The 24751-nt window shown below is 43.7% G+C and overlaps 1 protein-coding gene across 1 annotated transcript in view; it reads right to left on the bottom strand.

The window, feature by feature from the left end:
* Window positions 1-3687: 3687 nt before the first annotated feature.
* FAM124A (family with sequence similarity 124 member A) overlaps window positions 3688-24751 on the bottom strand; it is a 41705-nt gene continuing 20641 nt past the window's right edge. The window contains exons 3-4 of the mRNA XM_075045845.1: window positions 16584-17323; window positions 3688-4491 (exon numbers count right to left, since the gene is read on the bottom strand). Of these exons, the coding sequence (XP_074901946.1) occupies window positions 3688-4491; window positions 16584-17323 (1544 nt within the window). The remainder of the gene's footprint in view (window positions 4492-16583; window positions 17324-24751) is intronic.

Genomic DNA, 24751 nt, shown 5'->3' with positions numbered 1-24751 from the left:
TGATGTTTCTATGACTCTATAACTGCCATATAAATATATATAAAACCCACAATGTTAAACCATAAACCCATAAAAACTAAACAAAGCCAAACCTACATAGCTTTGCATACCCTAATGTTGACATGCAGACACGTCCCATGAGGGCAATGAAGAAATGTGTAATAAATAGATAACACCACACACTGACGGAAATAAGAGAAAAGGATATTATGAAGACCAACGCACATGAAACAAAGCAAGACGGGATTTAAGCACGCAAGATTACCAATATGTGTCACAGCTCTTATTTTATCATTCAGCTTTACCGGAGCAAATGATTTACAACACCGCAGTGAGAATCAAAAGATCCGGTCTGCAGAGGCAAAGCTGAGTCCAATACAAAAATATTTTTGCTATGTTTATTTTGTAATTATCCCACCAACACGCACTGCCAAGAGCTGGAGAGCTTGTGTCACTGCAGTCATTTTGAAGCCTAGTTAAGATAGTCTGTGAGTCTGCAATACTTCATAAATGGTTAAGCACAACTGACTTTTCATCTCTATTTTATTTCACAGAAACAATGCATTCTGGGGTGAGAAGGAGAGAAAGTTCAGGGAAAACCTGCAGTTCTCAAATGACATTGTCCATAATTTAACCAAAACAATAAGTAAATGACATGAAACTTGTGCATATTCAACTCTCTGAAGAGATCAGCCCCTTCTTAAATAATGGGAAGAGAATTAATGAAGCCTACCTTCAGTGAAACACTCTTCAAAAATCTGTCTGTCTCTATTATAGACACAAAGTTTTCTGTACACTATCATCACCTCTGTTTTTCCTGACAGTAGGACACTCAGTTATTCCAAAATTTGGTTACAAGCACCATGAATGTAAACAATGAAACCTTTCATTTCTATTTAAGTATCAGTAAACAGAACCGAAAGACTTGGAGACAGAACCAGTGGAAACAGCATAAATTCAGAGCCCGTGGAAGCTCATTTGGCTTTCTTCCCATTAGGATTAACGTGGTAAAACCTGGAGCTGAGATGTTTGCAGAGCTGCCGGTTAATGCCACGCGTGAGCCTCACGATTGACACTGGAGCTATCCTGTGCTTGTCTGCAGATCTCCAGGACCAGTGCTTCCCACTGCGCCGGGAGACGGCCCCCAGACCTGCTGAACTCCTTCTTGCGGAGGCACACTCCAGGCAGAGAGATGTTTCAAAGCCTTCTCTTCGTTAAAAGCCCCAATCAGCTTTTGTCAGGAGCCTGGATGTTGGCGTGATTCCAGGATCAGACAGACACATCAGCTCAAACTAGTTTTTGATCTCATGTTCAGACCAAATGTTATCCATATTATTAAAATATTGCGAAAAGGCTTTTTTTTTTTCCTGTTCCAAATAATGAATATTAAAGTCTTTCACAGATTTGAACCAAATTTATCCTGTTGGTTGTCCTATCTGCAAGTGTCTAGTGTTGATAAAATGGCTGTCCCATAAATATACAATGCTATTCCATCATTTATTTTTGTACTACCATGAATATGACAGAAAATAATGAATCATAAGTTTAAACTTGCGGAGCCTGACTGTCCTAGGCATTGCTGTTTGTATGGTGAATTGCAAGCTGATGGAAAAAAACCTGCTGGTCTGACCTCACAGTGTTTCACAAGGATTTTGACCAGGTACAAGCAATAACATGGAGCACAACTTTGGATAAATCGGGTCTGCTGTGTTCAGAGGGGCCTTGATCCAGAGGCCACGAAAGTCAGAGGAAAGACTACGTGGACTCTAAAGGAGTGTAGAGGAGGTAAACACATGCATGCCATGACAAATCCTCCATTGGTCCTATTTCTGGTCCCAGACATTTCTTAAGAGAACAGTTTACCCAAAACTGCAGTAAGCCCAAACAGTTTGGAGGGCAGGAGGAGGCTGATACTGTCCTGTGCTCTTATAGCTTGAATAGATTTTCCTATTTAGACATTGTGTTTAGCACAAAAGACAAGGTCTGCCTCTGGTATGTGCTATGATAGCATCTGACAAAGAGGAGACTGGGACTTCAGCCTGATGCCTCTTTCCCTGTGTGCAGAAAAATGACAGCGAAAGGAAGAAGCCTTGACGAGAAGCATCCTGACTCTTGACTATCCCTCTGGCCTCTTCTGGGTTGGGGGTGCAGGTTTAATGGGATCCCCCCTCCTCCAGGATAAACCCATACTCAATTTCCCCCAAGCTTTCTTCCAGAATTGTTTGTACAAACTGTACATTTACTTAAATGGGCCAGGAGAGCTGTTCCACCTTTTGTAACTATTATTTAGAGTTTGTGTGCGCTTATTTTGGTGGGGTTTTTTGTTTGTTTGTTTGAGTTTTTTGTTGTTTTATTTTTTTTTTCAAAGTAGCAAGTCTTCTGAGTAAAACTACCTGGTAATATAGCAAACATTTTTCTCCACAAATGCATTTTTATTCCATCCACCACAATGCCATCATGGTAGGTCTTCAGCATCTGTTCCTGTATATAGCTTACATACAGCATTATACATACACCTTTGAACATGGTCATTGTCTCACTGGCTAGACCAGAGCTGCAATCAGCACCACTTCTCTGCCCAAAATGTAACTTTTCAGAACATGCATGATGCAATCTGTATATACAACTTAAATCCTGGTGATGGTACTCAGCTGTCATATTAACAGCTTTTTGCTTACTTTTTTTTTTTTTTTAAATACCAAATTAATTGGAGCAAAACAAGTTATCAAGAATGTGTATTTTAAAAACGTCACTTGAAAAGCCAGCAAAATTTGACTTGTTGTCCCTTTGGAGAGAGGTATTTGACAAAAATTGTGTTTTACTCAGAAAGAAGTATGCTTGCACTGGAAACACGGAAGATAAGTTTCTGCATTAATTATTTTTAACAGAAAAATAATAACCCCTTAAAAACAGGGAGCTGCCATATATTTGGGACTGGTGGTGTAGCAATATATAAAAATGCTGGGTTGTCTTCCTTGTTTTGTATTCCAAAAAGGTAAACCCTGCATTGCCTGAGTTAGAAGTAGCAAACATTGTTCACTTGGGTTACCACTGTCTACGCAAGTGGCTCAGACAACAGCCCAGAAGGCTCCCGTCCAACTGGAAAGGATGGGCTTTTTGAGGGGATGGGTTGAAAATGTTGGGTAAGGTTTCCCTTTTGGCACTTTCTGCATCCGGGACTGTCAAAGTAAGAGACATAGCAGAGCTTCCTCTTCCCCGGGGATGAGTGAAGCTTCTTCCTGCCTCAGCACTGCCAGCTCTCCGAGGTTAGAAGGATCTGTGTGTGTCCTCGCAGGAAACGTCTTGCCTGACTCTCCTGGTGATGTGCTACTGGCACCTGCTGTGCTTTGAGCCGCCTTTGGAACTTGTGAAAGGGAAAGAAGACCCCTTTCTCCTCCCATCCTTCCTGATTTAAGGGAATTTCTCAGGAATGTTAAAGGAGTTTGATGTCACAAATTACTCACTTCCTCCAATACAAAGGTACAGGGCACAAGCTCAGACTGCTTTACTGTACATAGTTTGGGGACACCCATCTCTGAGCGATCTGAGTGCTTTCTTCAAATACTTAGCATGCTCTGCTGCATCACCTCTCCTCAGCAAGGAACCTTCTGCAAGCTCAAGGTGGGCCCACTGCTGTCATTCACAAGCAGAACACGTTTGCCCTGGAAGGTGTAAGATAGAGAAACCTCAGATGTAAAACTCTTCTTCGTTCGCTGGTGAAGCTGGGCAAACACTACCATGACCATCCAGAGAACAAGGAGCTGCTCTCGAGGACTGTTTGGGCTGCTTGGAGAGAGATGCTGACACAAATGAGCTGGAAGACCTTTCAGAAAGAGAAGGCAGTGAACCATCAGCTGACTCAAAGGTATTGCACATGGCTGATGCAGGCCTTCCACCGGTGGCTGCCTCTTTAGCCTTACTGAGAGTCCGTTTCTGTGGGGGAAGAGAGGCTTCCAAGTCATTGCAAAATCCATTAAGGGCAGAGTATGCAGAGACCACGGACAGGTCTGAGAAGGAAAGCTTCATCCCTGTGTCTACATCAGTCTCCTGTGCACCCTCCAAGTCGTCAATGTTAAGCCTGGGGCTGCACCTCCATGTTTTTAACCTGGTTGCAGGTGAGCCAGTATTTAAAAACTGAAATGGTTCACTGAAATGAAAAATCTCTGAGGCTGAGGAGCAGTTCACTGTGGGCAAGCAGAACAGAGACTTGCTTCGCTGAAATGACCACGAAATGCTGGAGGCACTGCTAGATCTGCGTGTGAAGTCTCCTCGATCACTGCGTCTCAAGTCCTGCTGGGAGAAACCAAGATAATGACCAAGGCCGTTTGCGTGATGTACCTTGTTTTGACCCATTTCTTTTGGTTGTTCGGGGACAGATCGGTGGCTCTGAGGAAGAAAGGCTGGCAGAGTGGTGAAGTGGGAATCTGTTGACACAGATGGATATGGTTGCTTGTTCTGCTTTGCAGTCTTCCTACACCAACTGCGTGTTTGCTGCAGCCGGGAGAGGGAGAAAAGAAGATCATATTAATACAGAGTTGGCAGTCTTACAACCGTAAGTCTCCGTTGCTGAGTTGTTACTGCAAATAATTATGAAGCAGACTTCATTCAGTATGCTTGCAGCAAATGTTTCACTTCAATAACAAAGAGAAAGCACCCTGCCAAAATCCCAAATATTTACATAAGAGGCCTTGAAGACAACAAGAATAAATGGTAGAGGAGCCCTGCCTTGCGGGCTGAATTACACTAGCTCGAAATTCTCACTTCCTATTGACTTGTTCAGATGCATTCATATTCTGTCTTCCAACATTACTGCCTTAGTGGACAGCTGAAGAAAAAAAATGAAGAAATGGGAGATGTATGTTACCATCATTATTATTTCTCATTTCTTCCTTACTGTGGTGTAAATGTCTTTACTTTTTCCTCTGAAACACCAAAAACCCTTCAGCAAGCAACCTCATACTCTGTCGTCTCAATGGGAATTTACTACTTCTTTCAACTCTCTCACATTTTCTCTTTCACATCTGGTTAGCTGAGCAGTGCGCTCTAGAACCCACTTGGTCTACTAACTAGCTCCCAATGACTTCAAGCACAGCTTTAAACATCGAATTTGCCTGTAGACACCTCAACCGAAGACCTAACCTGACGGTTATGATCTGAGTCAGGACCTGAGTCTCACCCCTAGGGCAGGATTCAGTTGTCTACCTGCCGGATACTTGAGCGTTTGCACAGGGACAGCAGCTGTGACAAATGGGGAGCCAATGTCCTTCCCAAGAAGCCGTTGGGACTCAGGTGGTCTTCCTATGGGATTAGACACTGATGTGTGGGTAGCTGAACTGATGCCCTACTGTCCAAGCAATCATAAGGTTTTCCATCATCCCACTTATCTCGGTAAGGCTTTCAGAAGTTTGCATTTTAAAAATATAATTAATTTAATTCAAAATCTTCTTACTGGAATTTCTCACATAATGCAAAATGCTAAATTTCTGTCCCAAAAGGGACAGGAACTAATGGGAAAAAGTGCAGGATCATACCCTTGAGAATAAACAACAATTTCAGCTATGAGACTTGTCAGCTGGAAACAACAGAGGAGAAAGAACCAGGTGTCCTGTTCACTATGTGCTATTAAAGTGACAAGCCTGTGACAAACATGATTCTAGGCAGTCTCAAGTGAGTTAAAAAAGTATTAATGTACTGTGGGCAACACTGCTAAGGCCTCATCCAGAATGCTGCGCATGGCTCTAATCATGCCTATGAGAAAAAGAAAAAACTGAAACTGGAAAAGATGCAGGCACAAGAAGAAAAAAAAAAAGAAGATGAACTATCCATTAAAAAACCTGAATCGCAAACTAATAAAAGGTTTCTAATCACAACAGAAGTAGAAGAGTCTTCTGAGGCAAGTAATGGACAAAGATGGAGCTTGATCATTTTACCAAAGAGATTATATGACATGACAGAAAGAGATGAGACCTGGCAACCAAGGAGGTCCTTTGTATCCCCTGCCTCTAAAAGAATTCCATACATTGCTGCTCCTGACATCTTGCTAGTGCACATCACATTGTCTTAGTGACCCAGATCTGTCATAACCATCTTCTGGTTTTTATTGCCAGGATTTTATAGGCAAAAAAGGATTTTCACATCTGCAAAAAATGTTTTGCTTATTCGTGATTGCCTAGCTAGAGGTGATTTATAGGACAGCCAAACCATAGGAGTTCACTTAGGTGTTGTAGCTATATATATACCAATGTATCTGTAATGAGGTATATTAATTCATAACCTATTTCTGTATAATATAATATAAAAAAGCTGTTTTCCTTAATGCCATAAAGAATTAAATTAATTAATGGGGAAATTAACCACAGTAGAATACCAGTTTCATTAACTGATAAGAAACAGAGTACAAAAGACTCAAATAAAATCAGTCAAATGGTCAACAAAACATTAACCAGAAATCACTTTAGACCTCTACACTCAGCATTATTTTATTTGTGCAATACATGGATTAATTTGTTTAAAAAATTACTCGGCAAGATAAAAGGCTTGTGTCCATGAAGAAATTACCAGCTGTTTCTTAACTGAAGACATTTCTGGATATCCCAGCAATAACAATATGACATGCTGAAAGTACACAACCAAATCATCACATTCTTTGTCAAAGAAAACACTCCTCATTATATTTTGTTTGCATTAACCAAAGGTACTATTTTTTTTTCTCTTCAGCAGCTCTGATGTCAGATACACTACATGGACTCGACCACCACGCTTGGTGAATCAACAGAAGCACCTCCAGAACACTTCTCCTACCTCTCAAAGTCATGGATTGCCTGACCATGGCTTGTTTTTATGCTACATTCTTGTGCTTTTGTAGACTTAGTTGATAACTGGCAGATCAAGCAATCAAAGAAACCAAGGATACAAGCAAGTGCAGTCTTCTTGTAGGTGAAAAAGTAAGGAGGCCTTTGAGACCACTGGGAACACTCAGTAACAACTTGGACAAAACCGCACTTGAAAACAGAAGGCTTTTGGGGACGGACCTGACACTCGCACTGGGGAGAGTTCTGCGGGCAGTACGAAGCCTTGCCTTTACCTTGCACAGACCAGACATCTGTCTGTATGTATATGACAGAGCCCACAGACATCACGGGTAGGGTTTAGTTGTCTAGTTAATACGACCAATGGAGTCCAGAGAGCAGTTCAGCCTTCCCTGAAGAAAATTCCTGTGGCTGAATTGCTTTCTAGGTCCTTGGGCTGTACTCAGTACACACCCATGGACTCCAGTGAGAACACTGACTGTAGCTCACACAAAAATACCTGCAGTTAGACATCAGTTTTAGGTGTCTACAATCTGGAGCTGAACCAAATCCTGCAGAGATAACTCCAGTGTGTTCATTTTGCTTTGGGGTATAGAGGAGGCATTTTGCACACTGGTAAAAGTCTCATGTATTTAGATGATGGTAATAATTTGTTATTCTTATTTGTTGACATAACTTTTGACACATGTTCCAAAGAAAAAGTAATTTAATTTGGTCTCTCAGGCCACCATTAGTGAGAGATACTGGGTCTGATTCAGTCATCTGATTGGAGGCATCTACTGTACCCTGCCTGGCCTGCAAGCACACGCACGGGCCGCTCCATGTCAGGGATTTCAGTGCCTGGGAATGCTCCTGGGCACGTTTAATTTATTAATACAGGTAAAGTCTTAAGCATTTGGGGAATAAAGCACAGACAAAAGAATAGCTGTTTGAGCTCTTTCTAATATTTATGAACCCTCCAGTTTAAATCAGCTCGTGTTAGCTTTGCGCTGTAGGTATGCAACACAATGCCTACAGGTGCAACCAAATTACCAGTACTCAGGAGGATGCTTACCCGAGGCATCACCTACGGGGGTGTGGAGCAGAGGGCAACACCAGGATAAATGGATGAGGTGGGATGAAACGCTCCTGCTAGAAACCCTGGGGGCTCTCATGGAGGAACGTTCTAACCAAAATGCAGGTACAAAGTAGAGACTCAAAGAAAGGGGAAATGCACTTCTAAGAGGGAGCACTTGGAAGGGGCAACCTGCCCTGTGCAGCCGAATAGCTTTAAGTACCTGCCTAACTGGAACATGCTTACACTAACAAGAAAAATCTACTTTAGGCAAGACATTAGTTTTAGGGTTTTGCTATTTTAAACTTTTTTCCTAGCTCTTCTAATGTTCCTGTGGACAGGTAAGAGCATTTCATTTTATACAAGGTATTTGCTGTTATTCCTGCTACTGGGTCACAGCTCCTGGTCAAGCCCCGTTGGCCTGGCAGGAGGTTAACGGTGGATCAGTGAGGAGAAGGGGACAAGTACAGCTTGGCCTTAGGCTGGCTGCCTGCAGGGCAGGCCAATAGACATCACTAACACAGCTTATATCTGAACAGCTCTGTTTATAGGAGGAATTGTTTACCTCAATCTTTTTTGTTTAGATGTGTTACTATTTACAAGACCTATTTTCCAGTGCTGCTCTTCATGATATGGGGAGAAAGGGGAAATAATAGGAAGAAATTTTTTTAATACTTTAATCTTAAAACAACATAACTGAAGACTTTCCTGACTGTGAGAATATCAGACTGTACAACTGTTCTACAGGTGGAGTGTCAGAAGCTCCATCTCATGAAATACTAGTGAATAAAGATTACAGGCTAATTCTATATTGTAGAGAACTGGATTACGTGGACTAATAAGACTTTTCTATATCTACATTCTGTAGCTTGTCAGAGATCACAGAGAGGATTCAATGGTTTAGCCAGGATTAAAACTCGGGCAAAATTAGCTCCTAGTCCTGTGCCAAGGCCATTGACCGTACTCCCTCGTACCACCCTGGCATGGCATACGGAGAGCTGCATGCAGCCTGTGCATTTGTGAGATCGCTCCTCTTTGTTTTAACCTTACAGTGCCTGACAGTCCCACCAGCCTCAAACTGGATTTCCAGGTGTGACCACTCGCAGGAGAAACCACGACAAGCAAGCAGGAGATGCCGATCTTCCACTTCCCTTTGTGCTGTGGGATGCTGAAAACAGCAAGAACTATTTTTGTGCCTTGAGGACAGTGTGATGCACATGCAGCTACTCTTTTCAGCAGAACAGCCTTCTCTCACCTCCTCAGTTCTGCCCTTGGCTTTGGAAGCAGTTGCATCTGCTTTAATTTTCTGAATTCTTTTTTTTTTTAAGTCCTTATCTTCAGCCTTCTCACAGCTTGCTTTCTGCATCGCCTGTTACCTCGCTGCAGCCTGGCAGAGCCCTGCCTGCTATAGCCATGCTGCCTGCGTCAGGCACAAGCGCGGCAGAGATGCTGGAGATGGTGTCAGCCATCTGAGCTGACAAAGACTCGATCCAAACCAACACATTGATTCGGACTGAAATTCCAAATACAGGGAGAGAGATTTGTCAGACCTCGCCACAAAGACGCACAACAAACCCGGCCATTGACTGAACAGATTAGCTCTCTAACAGAGCAGATTTTTTCATCTGGTGCTAATCTGCTGCTCATTTATAATCTCTGCACAAATCTTTGTGAAGCCTGGAGGGATTTAGAGTCTTTGTGTATTACAATGGCCTGCAGAAGAATTTCATGACGAATATCCGGGAACGCCATAAACAACTTGGGGTGAACCTTGCAGAAATGCACTTTTGACTTCACTTGGGCTGCCTATACCTGACACAAAAAATCCATCAGTGCTCCTGCAGTCTATTTTAAGTTATCTGCTTTTTAAGCAAGCAGATAGTGATCTCATTACACATTATCTGTATTAAGCATGGCCAGCAAGGCTCCACTGAGGTCAGAACCCAGCCAAACAGTGAGCATGGCAATGACATCACCAGCTCGAGCCCAGATTTTGCCTGCCTTGCTCAACAGGAGTGCGATGGTGTTTGTTTAATTGTATTAAAACCAGTGGGATTGATCCAGGAAAAAAAAATCAACACAAGAAAAAGTGGCAGAGGTTAGCCCCCAGTATCACTATAATAAGTCTTACTTGAAAGGCAAAATGTATTCAGAAGGGCAGCATATCAAAAGGCAAAATGTATAAATTTGATTTAAAATTGAATTGAACATATTTGAAAAGTGGCATGTACCATGTTTACAAAACTAGAACAGGTGGGTGCCTTGTAATGCTAAATATATTCATGCTCAAGAGTTTTTGCTGGGTGTATAGAGTCATCAGCGATCTTACTATGCCATGAAACATAACTGCGCTAACAGCAAAGAGAGAAAGTACTTTAGGATGAAGAAAAACAACTCAAAAATCTCCTAATATTTGAGTTACTGACTGATTCGCTGTCCCCCTGCCAAAACCAATCAATCATTAGCACTAAGAAGAACCAAACACCTATGGTACTAAAAGGAAAGGAAAAATACAGTAGAAGATTTTTAAAATCAGGAGGCTAGTATTAGACTTACAGATTAATTAAATCAGCTTAAGGCACCTCCCTTGATTGAGTCGATTTTTACTCCCAAAGTCTGTCCTTTTCACCAGTTTCAACAGAAACTAAAAGTAATTTTTGTAAAGGTGCCCTGTGTACATCCTTGCTTGTCCTTCATGCTTTTCTTGCCTTTCTTCCTCTTTGTGTTCACATCTGCTCTATCTGCACTATTAATTCAAGCAAGCTTGAAGCTCTTTTCTCACCTCCATTGTCCTTGCAGACCAAACTGTTCTCTGAAAAAGTGCCCTCTCTTTGCCTGTTTTTGTCTTTCCTTTTTACCTTCTCTGCTTCCTGGTTTACTTGCTCACCTTTCTCTCTTCTACTTGTACTTAACTGCAGTGACTCAAGACTGCAGCAGTGGGACTGCACTTTCTTTCCCTTATTTCCCAGAGTTTGTGGTTGGTAATGCTTTGAGTAACAGGGACGAAACGATTTAACTGCATTTAAGACTACAGGGGTACATTATATCATCCAGCTTGACCTTGTGTTCATCATTTTACAAATCATTAAGCCATTTCTTTACTGAGCCTGCTGACACTTTAGGCAGATGAAAGCATTTCAGTTTTCAGGAGACTAAACTGCTGTATGCTTCAGGCAGGGGCATAAGACAGAGGTGCCACAAAGCCCAAGGCCCCTAAAATGGCAGCAGACTAATGCTCCGAGACAATTTACGTGTTTATCAAGATCATACGAAAGCTGGATGACCATCAAAGCACCCAAACTGGAAACTAAGGGATGGAAAAGGAACACTGCTTTGTGTTGGAGAGAGGAAATGCAGAGCCAGGTGAGGTCTGCAAGGGTTTGCTGGGTCAGCTGAAGTAAATGCGATAGTGACCACACTGATATGTGTCCTAAACCTCTCAACAGAAACAGGAGTGGACCCTGAGCCTCCAAGATTTGCCTCTCCTTCGCCAAGATAAGCTCAAGAGACAAACCATTCCTCGAGCTGCAGAGAAGAGTAAATGTTTCCTTTAGTCTCAGCTGGGGCTGGGAGAGGAAAAGGAAAAGCTTTGTCCTAATCTCAGATCTGGTAATCATTTTGACCTCAGCAGCTCAGTAATACCCACCCTTGCAGCCCATATATCTACGGCGGGGTATTTTCTGCATTGTCCGAGTCCTCTTGTCCCAGCTCCTCGCTCCAGTTACGGCCAGTCTCCAGCACTCTGTGCGAGGGCACTGTCTCTGCTCCCTAAAACACATTGGGTCAGTTGTGCAACATGGAAAAATCTCTCTCCCTGATTACTGTGTTCAGGTATCTTGAGCATGAGGTTTGACTACAGCCAGACTTTTCACGCAGATACGTACATGTTTTAAATAAGCTGAGGCAAATAAAGGCACTTTTGTTCTCCTTGTGGCCCCAGATAAAAGGGGATGAAGAGAAGAGTTCACGAGTCTCACAGACACCTGTATATAGTACACTGAATAAACAAAAAGGTTTTTAGCTATAAGCTTTTGATTCTTTTTTCTGTATAGCATATTTGCCGATGTCCATGTAGGCATGTAACCTTCATGCTGCTTCCCATCTTCAGGCATTTTGCACTGCAAATGCCTAGCACAGAATGCCTTTATGCATGCAGCTGGCAGACATCTGCACCCCCCAGACTGACTTCTGGCAACTCCAAGGATGTATGCAACAGTAACATACTGATCTTGTACATAAATGACTGCAGCTGACCTCATGGAACCATTAGGGGATGACTACTGCCTGACCATAGATCTAGAGTACTCATTTTGAACACCAAGCAATGGAGAAATCTCCAAGGTAGCAAAGACCTGAGCTTGCAGGTAGCATAGCAGCAGGTTAACCATTCTTAATAGCTGAGTCTACAAGCAATCCTCTCTTGAAACCAAAGCTTCGGATAATAAACCATGTTTCCTAAATATGATTATACCACTTCTGAACTCAAGATTATGGTTGCCCAGTATAGGTAAGAAGAACATTGGCCGATTAACTCAGCAAATCAGCTAAAAAATATTCCTCTAACTAAAAGCTGTGATCAGTTAACATTTGCACTGTTATTTCAAGGATGCTCTATAAAGCAACATGAGGCAGAAAATAGCCACCCCATAAACAGTATAGGTTCGTCAGCACAACAACTGGCGTAAGAGCCTTACAATGCCAGATCTGACTACCTTGTTTAAAGCAGAATTAGCATAGACTGGTAACAAACCACACGTTTCTTGGGATTTTTATTTGTCTTGGCTTTCTGGTAATATTGTTTGCTTCTTGGTGCTGAAGATGGTGGAGGGGGAGGGATTTCAGCAAGAAATTGGTTATTACAGTGTGAATCAGGTGCCTGAACAGAAGTGTTTTGTCCATTCTGGTATCTCCTAGGGTCCCTGCCTGGCATTCCACGAGGGCACAGCCCTCCCGTAGGTCCTGAGTCTAACCTGCCAGGATACCTCTTCTGGGTGGCTCAGGTACCCTTTGGCATGTAAAATGGCAGCAGGTCTTGTGCTTAAGCACCAAGTCACTGCCTAGGTGAGATACTCATTTGCTGTTGCCGACCTTCCTCCCAGGTGTGCCTGTATGTCCCCCCTCATGCAGAGTAGCTAGAAAATTCTGCCAAAATGTCGTTTTACCTTTCCTATCTTATTCAAAGACATTCCCATAATTTAAAGAAACCATCTGTGCACTTTCTTCCCTCTGCTCACTAGCCCTGCTTCCCGAACATGCGTGGCCGAGCCAGTCCCATCAGTTATTAACCTTTCCCGCTTCCCACGTTGCACTGCCAGGAGTGAAAGTTCATTAGCACTTCAGCTGTCTCTGTGCGGATTATGCCCAGAGGCAGCCAGGAATTTGGACAAGACCTATAAAACTGGCAGTACATTCAGTATACCAGTATATGTTATATTCTTAGCTACATTATTTACATATTCTTCCCACTGCTCTGACAAGAGCTCCCCAGAGCTCCTGCTTCTGGGCTTAGCACTGGTGAAGCAGTGTGGGTGTCTTCCCACCGGATGAAAATGTGCTCTTAAGCCTTGCTCCTGCTCCTGCTAAAGCCAACTGAGGCTTACCCTTTGCCTCAGCTGGTATATCGCTGCACCCTTGGAGCTAACTTGCCAATGTGGAAAAGCTACTGTGACAAAATAATTTTGAAGGGCTTCCTTGCAAATGAAGGAATAGTTTCTGTGGTATTAAACAGACTTATCCTGCCCATGAATAACTTTATTTTCTCTTGCACTGACTTTATCTAAGCCCCTTGGTAATTGCATTTGCAAAATGGGTTAAGAACATGGATCAATCTGCCTGGCAAGTATCCAAGTCCCTGTAAGCACACCAAGAAAAACACAGAGGTCACATCTCGTTAGTCTAATCATGGAGGTATATTCAAACTTCAAACATTAAACACCGCCTGTAATTTAACAGGGATGTCAATCTACCATTTTGGGTATAACTGGTAATCTTAATCTGTAAAAAGGTGCAGTATCCATATGAAGTAAATAAAAACATTCTGATGATTAAACTAAGTACCAACTGATGTGCAGGCTGAAAAATACTAGGAGGTAATTGTTTGGGTTCATATAACTGGGAAGAAGTGAAAGTTATAACCAGTGCTGTGGCATTGATAATATTAATAGTAGCACTCCATGAGAAGTCAAAAGATAGTCCTGTTACTTTAAAAGGTAGATACTATAATTGTTTTGAACTCAGTATGAGTTAAAAGATTGTAAGGAGTCCATGGATCACCAAATCCAGTGTTTCCTACAACCCATGCTCCATCCTATAATCCGTTTTCCTTAACTGACCGTCCTGTCTTCAATTAGAGTATTAACCTGTTTGCATCTGCTGGGTGGCTGTTATGTAGCTGGCCATCAATATGTACAACTGTGAACTTAAATCTATTTATTGACAGGTTTTTGTCCCTGTGCCAGAAGTCATTTAGTGAAACAGCCTTTTCCTGCTCCTGCCATTTACCTTCTGGTACATTTTCTGAGTGCAGTCAGAGCTCCCTTCAGACTTACTTTGGCTAGGCTCAGATGACCCTACTCTTCCAGTTTCCGTTTGTAAGACAGTCTCTCCATTCCTCTGCATGGGGTGAGAGCCCTTTCCTGTCCCCACACCTCTCTGAAGTCACCTTTCTGGAGCCCAGGGCTGAAGACTGGTGAGGCCCGTGGGACCTTGTGCAATGGCACAAGCACTTCCCACACTCCTTAGGGGATACTAACGCTGTGGTACACACTAGAAACTGCACTTTTCTTTTCATGGCTGTGTTGCACTGGTGGCTTGTAGTCATCTGAGTACAAACAGGACATTTTCCCTTTAGTTTAGTTATAAAGCTCCACTTCTGATTGTACAGAGTTGTTTAAAGCCTGTATACCAGGAACTAGTCTCATGACTTTACCATAATCTAAGTTAGATCCAAAGTCTCTGTTTTCCCCCCATTTTGCATATATTCAACTTCTTTTGCTTCACCACACTTCCAGTGTGATAATTTCCATTTCAGTAACCTCATTCCCATTTGCCATTTTGCCCTCCTGTTCAGCATCATCATCCTCACTGAAAACAGAAATGAAGATTAATTGCACTTGGAGGCCATGCTTAGCAGGCTTTTGCTCTTCTGATTTTCTTTGCAGGGTTTACCTCAGCCTGCTGTTTGGCAAGTCTTGCTTTACCTCTGTACCACTGGGCACCTGTTATTTCTAAAAATTTGCTGTTTTGAAATCAAAAGCCTTATTTAGAAACCCTATTGGTTTTTTTTTACCCTTCCCTTCAATTTACTTGAAACCAGTGCAAGATCCTATAAACCAAAGTTATATCACATAGCAGAAACCTCCTGAAAGAGAACAGGGAAAAGGGGATGTAGGTGAGTATGGTTGCTGTGTAAAAGTTTCCTGATGGCTCTTGTAAGCTTAAGTTTACAAGTTATCTCAGGCTAACACAGATATGCCTACAGTGGAAGCAGTAACTCTGACAAATCGGTGACTGTCTCGGCAGATGGGCAGGGAAGCTGAATTGCCTCCTGAGCCCTACACGTGTACTGTTCAGCTCTGGCACGAGGTGTCTCTGTGGGTGGCATCTGCAAAGCAGCATCAAAAAGTTTCACCACCACCTGGATGTGACTCACCAGAGCACAGATGCCCCATGTATCTGGATTTTCAGTCCCAGGAGCTATAAACCCAGAGGCACTGTGCTGCAGGGGGGTGTACCCACCTCTCTGCATGCTGGGAGGTCCGTACAGTGGAGGGAAGGCACCCACAATGCCTCTTCCACAGAAACAAGGTCAGACAATTTGACAAGCTTCATGAATGCAATTTGCCCTAAAAAAATGCCCTGCTTTGAAATCTGAACAACAGTCTTCCAAAGGTGATGGTCTGTGCTCCTAGATTCGAATGCTAAGCAGCAATAAATACCTCTGCAGTGCAGGAATGCACATTAACCTGGCTCTGGATTGCCACAGACACCCCCTCTGCAGGGCAGGCAGCTATTAAAAGCTGCTGCTTGTTATTCCCTTTATCTCCCTCAAACGTGGTATAGTGAAGCAGAGCATGCTGATACATTGCCCAGATATGGTGCCTACAGATGTCCTAACAAATAAACTCTCTTTCAGGACTTGGTTACGAGCACTTGAGATTAGGTCAAAAAGAGAGTCTGTGGGAATGTCCCTCTTAGGCTGCTCTTCAGGGTGTATTTCTTTTCCTTCACCACCTCTCTCCCTGTCCTGATAATCTGTGCAAAAGAGATATGCAGTTTGTCACCCTGGGATGCTAGAAAATAATGAGTACCATCAGGAATTCTGCTTGTCTTCCATAAAAATCTCATAACTGAGAGCTATTTTATAAACCCCTGTCAGTTCTGTGCCCATATTTCTTATAAAACTACACCCATCAGCCATAATTTCTCCACTCGGGCTCATAATTCCTTCTCTCCTCATTCTTTTAAACAGCTACCTCATCTCACATCACTCTTTGCATAAACTGAGGTTGACTGATATCTGGATAGTATCACCCACTGCTTTCCTGATTAGTTACACACACAGCAAGGGGCTTCAATGTCTTTCTTTAGCGGTACTGTCCTGGCTCTTTCTCCTAGGACAGAGCAAAAAAAAAGCCTCCTTTTCTGGCTGCCACTGCAGGTTAAGCTTTCCTGCACAAAACCAATAAATGTGCTTCTGTTTCCCTGTGTTCTGAACTTACCTGCAAAAGGATCCTATTTCCATCATGGTCTTCCGTCTGCCACCTGCCTTCACTGATAGGGCTGCAAGGGTTGGGCAAGAGAGGCACAAGCTGCCCCACATCTTTTACTCTGAACTCCAGCACTGCTGACTCTGTCGGGATTGGTGCCTGGCCCTTCGGAAGTTTTTTTAAAGAAAACTGAATGTCTATTTCCATGTTAGAATAGACAGGAAAAACACAAAAGTCTGCTTTTTTCTGACATACTGGTCTTTTCAGTATTAACTCGTACAACTTCAAAATGTCAACAAAGTTTTCACTCCTGCAGTATATAGTGAAGCGGATAATTTCTTTCCCGTAGTGCACCGGGCGAATGGCCCACAGAGGAGTCTCTGGAGCCAAAGTGTAAAAGTCCTGGCTGCATGGCATGTAAGGGAGGAACTTCCCATGCACTCGCTCTGTGTGGTGGTAATGCCAAGGTGGCCGCTGAAAAGTCTCGTGGAGCTGCAAGATTGGTTCTTCTCCATATTCCTCCTGCAGAAACAGAATGACAGCAAGGGCTGGCTGGGAAACACCAGCCTTACCTGGCTTCCCGCGCTTCTTGGGCACTCGTCTTTCTGAGACTCGAAACAGCTGGAGGTCTGGATGGATCCAGGCTAGAAGCTTATCAATGGCTTGCTGAAGAGTCTTGGATTCACCTGGGTCTGTGATAATATGTACACTAACAAGGAATGGGTCTTGTATGCCTTCCACAGAAAGTTCACCTGAGAGTTTAAAAAGAAAAATATCCTTTAAGATTTGTAACAAAGTTGTCAACATTTAAGTGATCCTTAAAGGAGAAACAGTCTACTCAGTCACACTGGGCTTTTTTTTCCACCTGCCACAAGCTCACCTGCAGTAAACTAAAAATAATGTACAGAGATACAGCAACCCAGAAAATAATCAGAAGACAGAGAAGTTTCATCAGGCATATTGTAAGAGTTGCTGTTTCTACTGAGGTAGCATCCAAAAAACGTTACCCAGTGTGTGTTTCTGTGTTAGAAAAGAGCTGCCCCATACAGCTGAGAGGTAGGAAAGACAAAAATACTGACGTAGAGTGGGGCTGAAAAGGACACTAACGATGTGCAGAATGATCAGTGTGGACAGTGTTCATCCCACCTTGTTTTAATTTGTGCCAATTGGCTTGGGGTATGGAAATCACACCACTCTATCACCTTGACATTGGAGTTTTCCACCCAGTTAAGAGTGTTCTGTGTCCTGGAGGCAACTGTTTTAATAAGTAAGGCAAAGTTTGTAGGGAGAGGTAATATCTTTTATTAGACCAACTGATACAGTTGGGAAAAAAAACAGACAAGCCTTCAGGCACACAAGTCCTTCTGCAGGAAAAGATATTACTTGTTCCTACAAATCCTGAGCTGTTTATATCTTCAGACCATCAAGACTATAATACTACTGCTTCAAGGTTTTTATAAGATTAGGGAAGACTGGTAAAAGCAGGAAGCACAAAAAATTACACTTACTCAGGGGAAAAACGAAACCTCTAGTTAGCCTTGGGAATGCTCACAGGGGCTCTATCTGTTCTTGTCCCCAAAACCCCAGAAGCAGAGCAACGGCTGGTTGGAGGGCAGGGCAGAAATTGTCCCTTCTGTTCTGCTGGAGTTGCATGCCAATAAAGATGCATGTGAATGGAGATCCAAGACAGTTTAATAAATTATCCAGGTAATCTGGATATTTTTGCTGAAATGGTTCCCCCTGTGCAGTGTTCTGAAACCACCTCCATGTCTGAGACCCCAAGCCTAGGCACAAAGCCTAAACGTGTGAAGCCTTAGAAAGGCTTCCCAAGCTTTTCATTCTGCAGACCACATTTAATAGGGGGATTGTCTCACAGGCTGTTTCCCCTCCTATTGGCAATCAGTACGAACCTCTCCGTCCTCCCTCCTGGCATTAGAATAACATTCCTGTGATACTTCAGCAACTGCTTTAATGGAAAAGCAGTATTAGACAAGCAGTGTATTTTAGTTGTCTTTCAATACAGAATAGCTGCAAGACTCAGAGAAAAGCTAGACGCAACAGCATAGCTTTCCAGAGATGACTGGTAAACATACTATCAGCCTCAATTTAAAAGCTGCAGAAAGATATGGTATGCAGAACAGATAGCAAGCATGCATTTTGCCTAGGGGAGATAGAAAAAAATCAAGTAAATAATCCAAAACCAAATAATACAGAGAGTTCCTGTATGTCTGCATGAAATGGGTGATATGGAGTGACTTCATCAGACGGTTAACAGAAGAAAAAAGTTGAAGCAAAAAAAAAAAAAATCTGTCAGTATATGGCAAGAGGCTTTGCTGTGGCAATTGTTACTGGTAGGTAATTCTTTGAGATATCCCCTGTGGATAGTCACAGTGTGGGAGAAAGACAAAGGGGGTGCGGGGGGACGTCCTCTCGTGGTCCTTTACATGGGACCGCAGGACAGGAAGGAAAACAAATTGCAGAGGACAGTGATCTAATAAAACCAGAAAGAAAGTAATTGCCATAGCTACACAGTCATTCATTTTCTAAGACTGGAATAGAAGATGTTCAGGGCTTTTCTCCCTCCATTTCCTTTGTTACACAAATGCTATCAAAGCCTGCAACAAGTGACAGGCTTGATATTTATGCATATAAATGACTGCAGCTCTGAAAGAAGCCTGGGCACAACAATGTGAAGCAAAGAGCCATCGTTCCTGTCGGCTTCTTGCTCTGCATTGAAAAAAAATCCCTGAGCATGGCTTTTCTGCCCTCCTGTTGCTCAGCATGGTGCACCGACAGTGAATGGCTAAAGCATTTTTCAGAAGTGGAGCCTTGTGGGAGCCAGCCCCAGCATTAGTATTCTGCAGCCATCGCTGCCTGTGCCCATCAGCACCAGATGCTCGCAGAGCCAGTCTCAGAAGACCACCAAACATGGCACAAAACCATCATTAGGAGCTCGGGTTATACATACAGCAGTGCAAATCATCTTTTTTTGAGCCAGAAGCAACTGTGCTGAAGAGGGAAAAGCGTAACAGATCAGTACAGAAAGAGCTTCAGTATCTATTTTATGTTAGCAAAGGTGCTTTTACTGCAACACCTTCACACCTTTCACTATGTGGCTTCTGCGCTTATAAAATGGCAGCCCCTTCTGTTTTGGTAAGAAAAACAGAAACATAAGAAAAGCAGAAATAGGAGGCAAGGAGCTAAAAGAAACTTCCCCTGAACTGATGATAAGTTGCAAATTGTTTCTATGTTACTAACAAGTCTTTTTGCTTCAGCTGACAAGGAAGGGGAGGAAACAACACCATTTCTCATGACACAGTTCAATTTGCCCCTGGCAAATTGTCACAGAAGCAAATGAAAGCTCTGCATATGTATTAGCCTTCCTGTGTTACTAGTTAATCCCACAGAAAATATCAAAATGCTGAGGCATCTATTTGGAAATAAGCTCCACAGTTCTCACAGCTATTACATTTTTTTCTCTCCTATGACAGAAGGGGATTAGTTCTCTTTGAGTTGGCAAAGCACTAACATCGCTAAGAGGTAATTACTACCAGGATGGAAGGAGTATTTTACAATTCTAAAATTTTTACTCCTCTGTTAGGTGGTATTAACCACCCATGAGAGGCTAAAGCAAACAGCCCAAATGCTGTGGGGCTGTCACACTTGATGTCCTAAAGCTGGGAGCTGAAGGTGGCCTGATATTTTATGACTGAGCTTTGGATGGGTCCTTCTCTACCTATTATTTTTATTTTGTTGCTGATGCAATATCGCTGAACAGAAAAAAAAGAAAGTCCTGCAAAGCAGAATGGCAGTCTGTCCCTGCAGTTCTTCCCCCCCTCCTTCCCCTGCCCAGAAACCACGAACTTTTCATCGGAAAGACAATCTGACAGAAAGCAGTGGGTGCTGTCAAGCCTGTCCGTGCCAGCTGCCTCATTTCGGTACGACTTTGCTGAAATTCAAGCTGCCTTGTCTTGGGGACAGGCAGGACAGGTACCTGGCTGTCCAGCCCAGTTGGCTACATCCCCTGCTGAGTGCATGGAGAGAGGCTGCCGCCTCTGAAAAACCTGCGGAGGGTGAGTCTTGCCTTCCTCATCCCTTTCCCACTTCCTCGCTCCGTAGGGAAGAGCAGTGCCTGCAGAGAGGACAACCCCCTTGGCATCCAGAGCTGCCCAGCTCTCTCCTGCCCAGCAGGACGGCTACGACAACGGTGCCGACCCAGTGACACAAACACCCGTGGGTGAAGCGGGGAGCGAGGGGTTACCTGCTCTGCTCCCTTGGGGTGTGTGTGGGGGGGCAGCCACCCCCCGAGAGATGCCATAAAGACCAGGGTCTCTGGTAACACCAGCATTGCTGCAGCCGGCCAGGGGGGCCAGGCTCCTGGGCCAAAGCAGGCGCAAGCGGGTGTAACGGCAGGGCAGCAACCCTGGGAGCTGGGAAGCAGCTGGACTCATCCAGAGGATGAGCTACAACTCCTCCTCCCTGGAGTACGTATGCTTTTTGCATTAAAACCCCACAAGAGGCAAAGCGTCCCTAGAAGAAATGAGCAGAGTTTTCTCCTGTGCCACCTGAACAAACCTAGGTTAGAGAAGTCTCCCGGTTGCATTTGTTTTTTGGCCCCGTGACGCTGGCACTCGTGGCTCCAGCAGAAGAGTTAACTGGGTTATCTGGCCACGACCCAGCAGCCTGGTCCCTCTTTCACGCTGTGAGAGGCCCAGGGTCCATTCCCTCTGGAGCTGCCCTGCACGGAGACCTGTCCCTTCTCGGGGCAGTGCTCCAACCACTTCTATTTCAGGAGAAGTCACCGCCTTCAGCAGCCTCGATGACATCGGATCTTCCAGGCTTCTCCAGCAGACTTGGCTGGAAATCCACTGACTGCCTAAAACCAGCCCACAGCAGAGCTTAGGATGGAGAAAAGTACCCGTCTCCCTGAAACGTCTCTCCTAACCCTGTATTGGTGAATCAAGATATGGACCTAAAGATGTCTCAGACTCACCGGGAGATATTTAATGAAGAGTTACCTACAGGGTTAGGCAAACCTGGTAAGTGTGTGAGCTAGGATGGAGACTAAGGCAAAGAGAGATTTTAGGCAGACTGGATCCTGCCCCAGTTTGTGCATGGGAAAGAAAGTGCATTTCCAAACCGTGGAAGATATTTTTAATATACGTTATATTATATTTTCAACCTACATTTTCCATCTTCTATCCAGGAAACTCAGAGGAACTATTCAACCTATAAATACTTAACATAAATATTTTTTTTAGCTGACCCACAATATTGCATTGAGCATCTGAACACTGGAACACAAACTTCTATTTTCCCGCTGCGGCATGCTGCTTCATGGGAACCAGCGCCTGAACCTCTCTTACACGGTACAGATAGATTACCTTATCACTACATCAAACAGTAAGATTTCACATTTCATTCTGACCAAATTGCATGATGCATTACAGGAGATGTAAATCAGGCAATGGGAGAGGGTCCGAGTGAATGCGCCAAGCCTCTGAACTGCAACTCCCCTTGAGCAGTACTTCATTATCAGGAAATAATTGCTGTTGGGAAGTAATGAAATAATTCAAAACTGAACATTAAAGATCAGCATATTTTGTTCATTGTTAATAAATAAAAATATTTCAACTGTAGGAATGTAAAAAAAATAAATCACTATATAAATAATGTCAGAAAAAAAGCACTATAATATTTCCTGATTGAAACTTCTATTGCACAGAAAATGTCAGTATTTCCCTATTTCAATCCCATTCCAAAACACAAAGAAATGTCAAAATGGTAGCACTTCTTACTGAACAAGACCTTCACATTTTATCTGACTCCAAGGTGAGACTGACCGTTTTAGGTGTATTAATTGAAAGGCTCATGGGCAGACACAAAGACAGAGGCTATTTTAATAAACAAGGAGCATCACTTTACGGGCAGCTGCAACAGAAGCAGTTACTGGACACCTCTGGCAGCAGAACCCACTGCTAGGTCATGCTTTGATGAATTATGCAGCATCAATAATCTTTTGAACAAGCAGGATGTGACAGATTCAGCAGCTCCTCCATTCTCTTTCCCTGCTGTTTAATAGCATCTGACAAACGCAGGGCTGCAGGATAATGTGCTTCTCAGCATGCCCTGCTTTGCACACCACCTCAAACTCACGAAGGATGTTCAGAAGCAGTAAGAAAGGGGATATTCTCCACAGCACAGTGACAAGAAGAGAAACCTCTTTCACGTTCCCATCAGAGCAGCATTTTCCTGCGGAGCTGCATTGAATGTTCTCTAATGGAGATAATGGTGCCAGGATGCTCACTTCTCCATCCATACTAAGGTAGTATAGACAACGCAGAGCAGACCAGCATACTGACAAGCATGGCAAAATAGTCAATCTGCTCCTCCAGATGGGCACATGATATAGGCTCTCTGTGCTGTTATCCAGTTGCTATAGAACCAAAAAAAAAAAAAAAAAAAAAGGATTGAGCAAAAATAAAGCTGGAAAATTAAGCCCATTATCTGTCTGATGGAGATAAAAAGCTTTCTCTGGTACATTAATATGAAGTCTTACAAGGTGTCATTGTCCTTAGTGTACAGCATGCAGCCAACCCTGTGGGAATGAATCCTACCAAAAAACAGTATTTAATGCCCACAGAGGCCCTGCATGATCAGGCAAAGGCAATGACAGATCTCATTGTGCGGTACTTTTGCTGTTAGATGGTGCAGCAATTGCTGGAACTGCCCACTGTGCTACAGCCCCCAGTGAATTCTCATCCCTCCACCCCCAGCTACACCCCCCTGACCTGCCTAAGGGCAGTAACCTTTCATGATCAACTTAAGCTGCTGCTGAAAGGGGCCGTCTCACTCCGTCTCACATCCTTCACCTCTCCAGGCGCTCCTGCCCACTCCCTTCTGTTGGCCTGGGTATCTGTGTAGCTACACATCTTGAGCTGATCATGCAACTGCACCCTGACGCTCACTCTCCTGTTTGCAGTCATACGGTCTGTGGTGCCAAGACCACCATCTCGGCTTGCCTTCAGAACCATACGACCCTCATCTTCTTCACAGGAAACGCAACCATTGTGGCCCAGAGTCATCCCATGGAAGGCTAGGTACCTGACAGATACCCCTCCAGCAGGAGACTGGCTGTCCCGGGCTCCTTTTGTAGTCCACGCTGAGAGACAGAATCAAACCTCAGATAAGGCCCACCACTCTCCACTGTCCACACATGCAGTGGGAACCAAGTAACTCCACTTCCACCTTGGGCACCTCAGCTATGCAACCAAAATTGGAGGGAAAGTTTGTGGGCCTTTGTGCTTATCTTGAAGATCATTCTTCTTCTAGTATCTTACCTTGCTGTACTGCTTTGTCAACAAATGAGACGTGCTTTTGTGAACGAGCGTTATGGAAGAAATGCTCTTGAACTACGTGATCGTCATGTCTTCCATTACATCCTCCAAAACCAACTTCTTTGACTCCTTTAGTCAGGCTGCTGACTGCCCATAGCGAGGCTGACTCAGGGACTCCTTAGGTCACGGATATGCTCTCAGTCCCCATTTCCCTCAACTCCTCATTCACAGCACTGCAGCTTTCTCACTTACCCCCTAACTACCTGGCAGACAAGCAGTTCACACTTGGCATAAAAGCACCTGTGTGCTGCCTGTGGGCTGACTGTCCAGCTGTAGGTTAGGAAAAGAGTTAACTTGAACTCACATTCCATCCTTTTTTCTCCATGGAGACAAAAGTTTGTCCCACTGCCTTTCATCCTGTTCCGATGAAACCTGTAGGAAGTAAGTGTCTCTGCGAAGAAAGATGGCACATGTTCGCATGATGTTTTCCTTCAAAAACAGGCTAAAAAGAAAGGGACGGGAGCGCCACATTGTGTTTCTGGCTGCGCAATCCCATGTCCCTGACACTACAGCCTTCTCCTTGCTGTGTCTGTGTGTTCTACCCAGGCTTTATGGAGCCCGTAAGCATGTCAAAACAGAGGCTGTACTTTGCTGTATATTAAGCACCCAGCAAAAAAAGACCCCCAACTCTGAGAAGAAGTTGTATGGGATCTTCATGCAGACAAACTGCAGGAACACACAGTGGGTGCTTTCACACCATGGTTACAAGCAAGCAAACTGCTTGGCAATTCCTTGCAAACCCCCCCAAGATAAGGATTTTTCCACCAATGCTGTGGTCTTCTC

Source organism: Buteo buteo, chromosome 14 (genome assembly GCF_964188355.1).
Source record: "Buteo buteo chromosome 14, bButBut1.hap1.1, whole genome shotgun sequence".
Taxonomy (NCBI): domain Eukaryota; kingdom Metazoa; phylum Chordata; class Aves; order Accipitriformes; family Accipitridae; genus Buteo; species Buteo buteo.
Note: the sequence above shows the minus strand (reverse complement) of the source record. Positions and strands in the feature narration are given on the sequence as shown.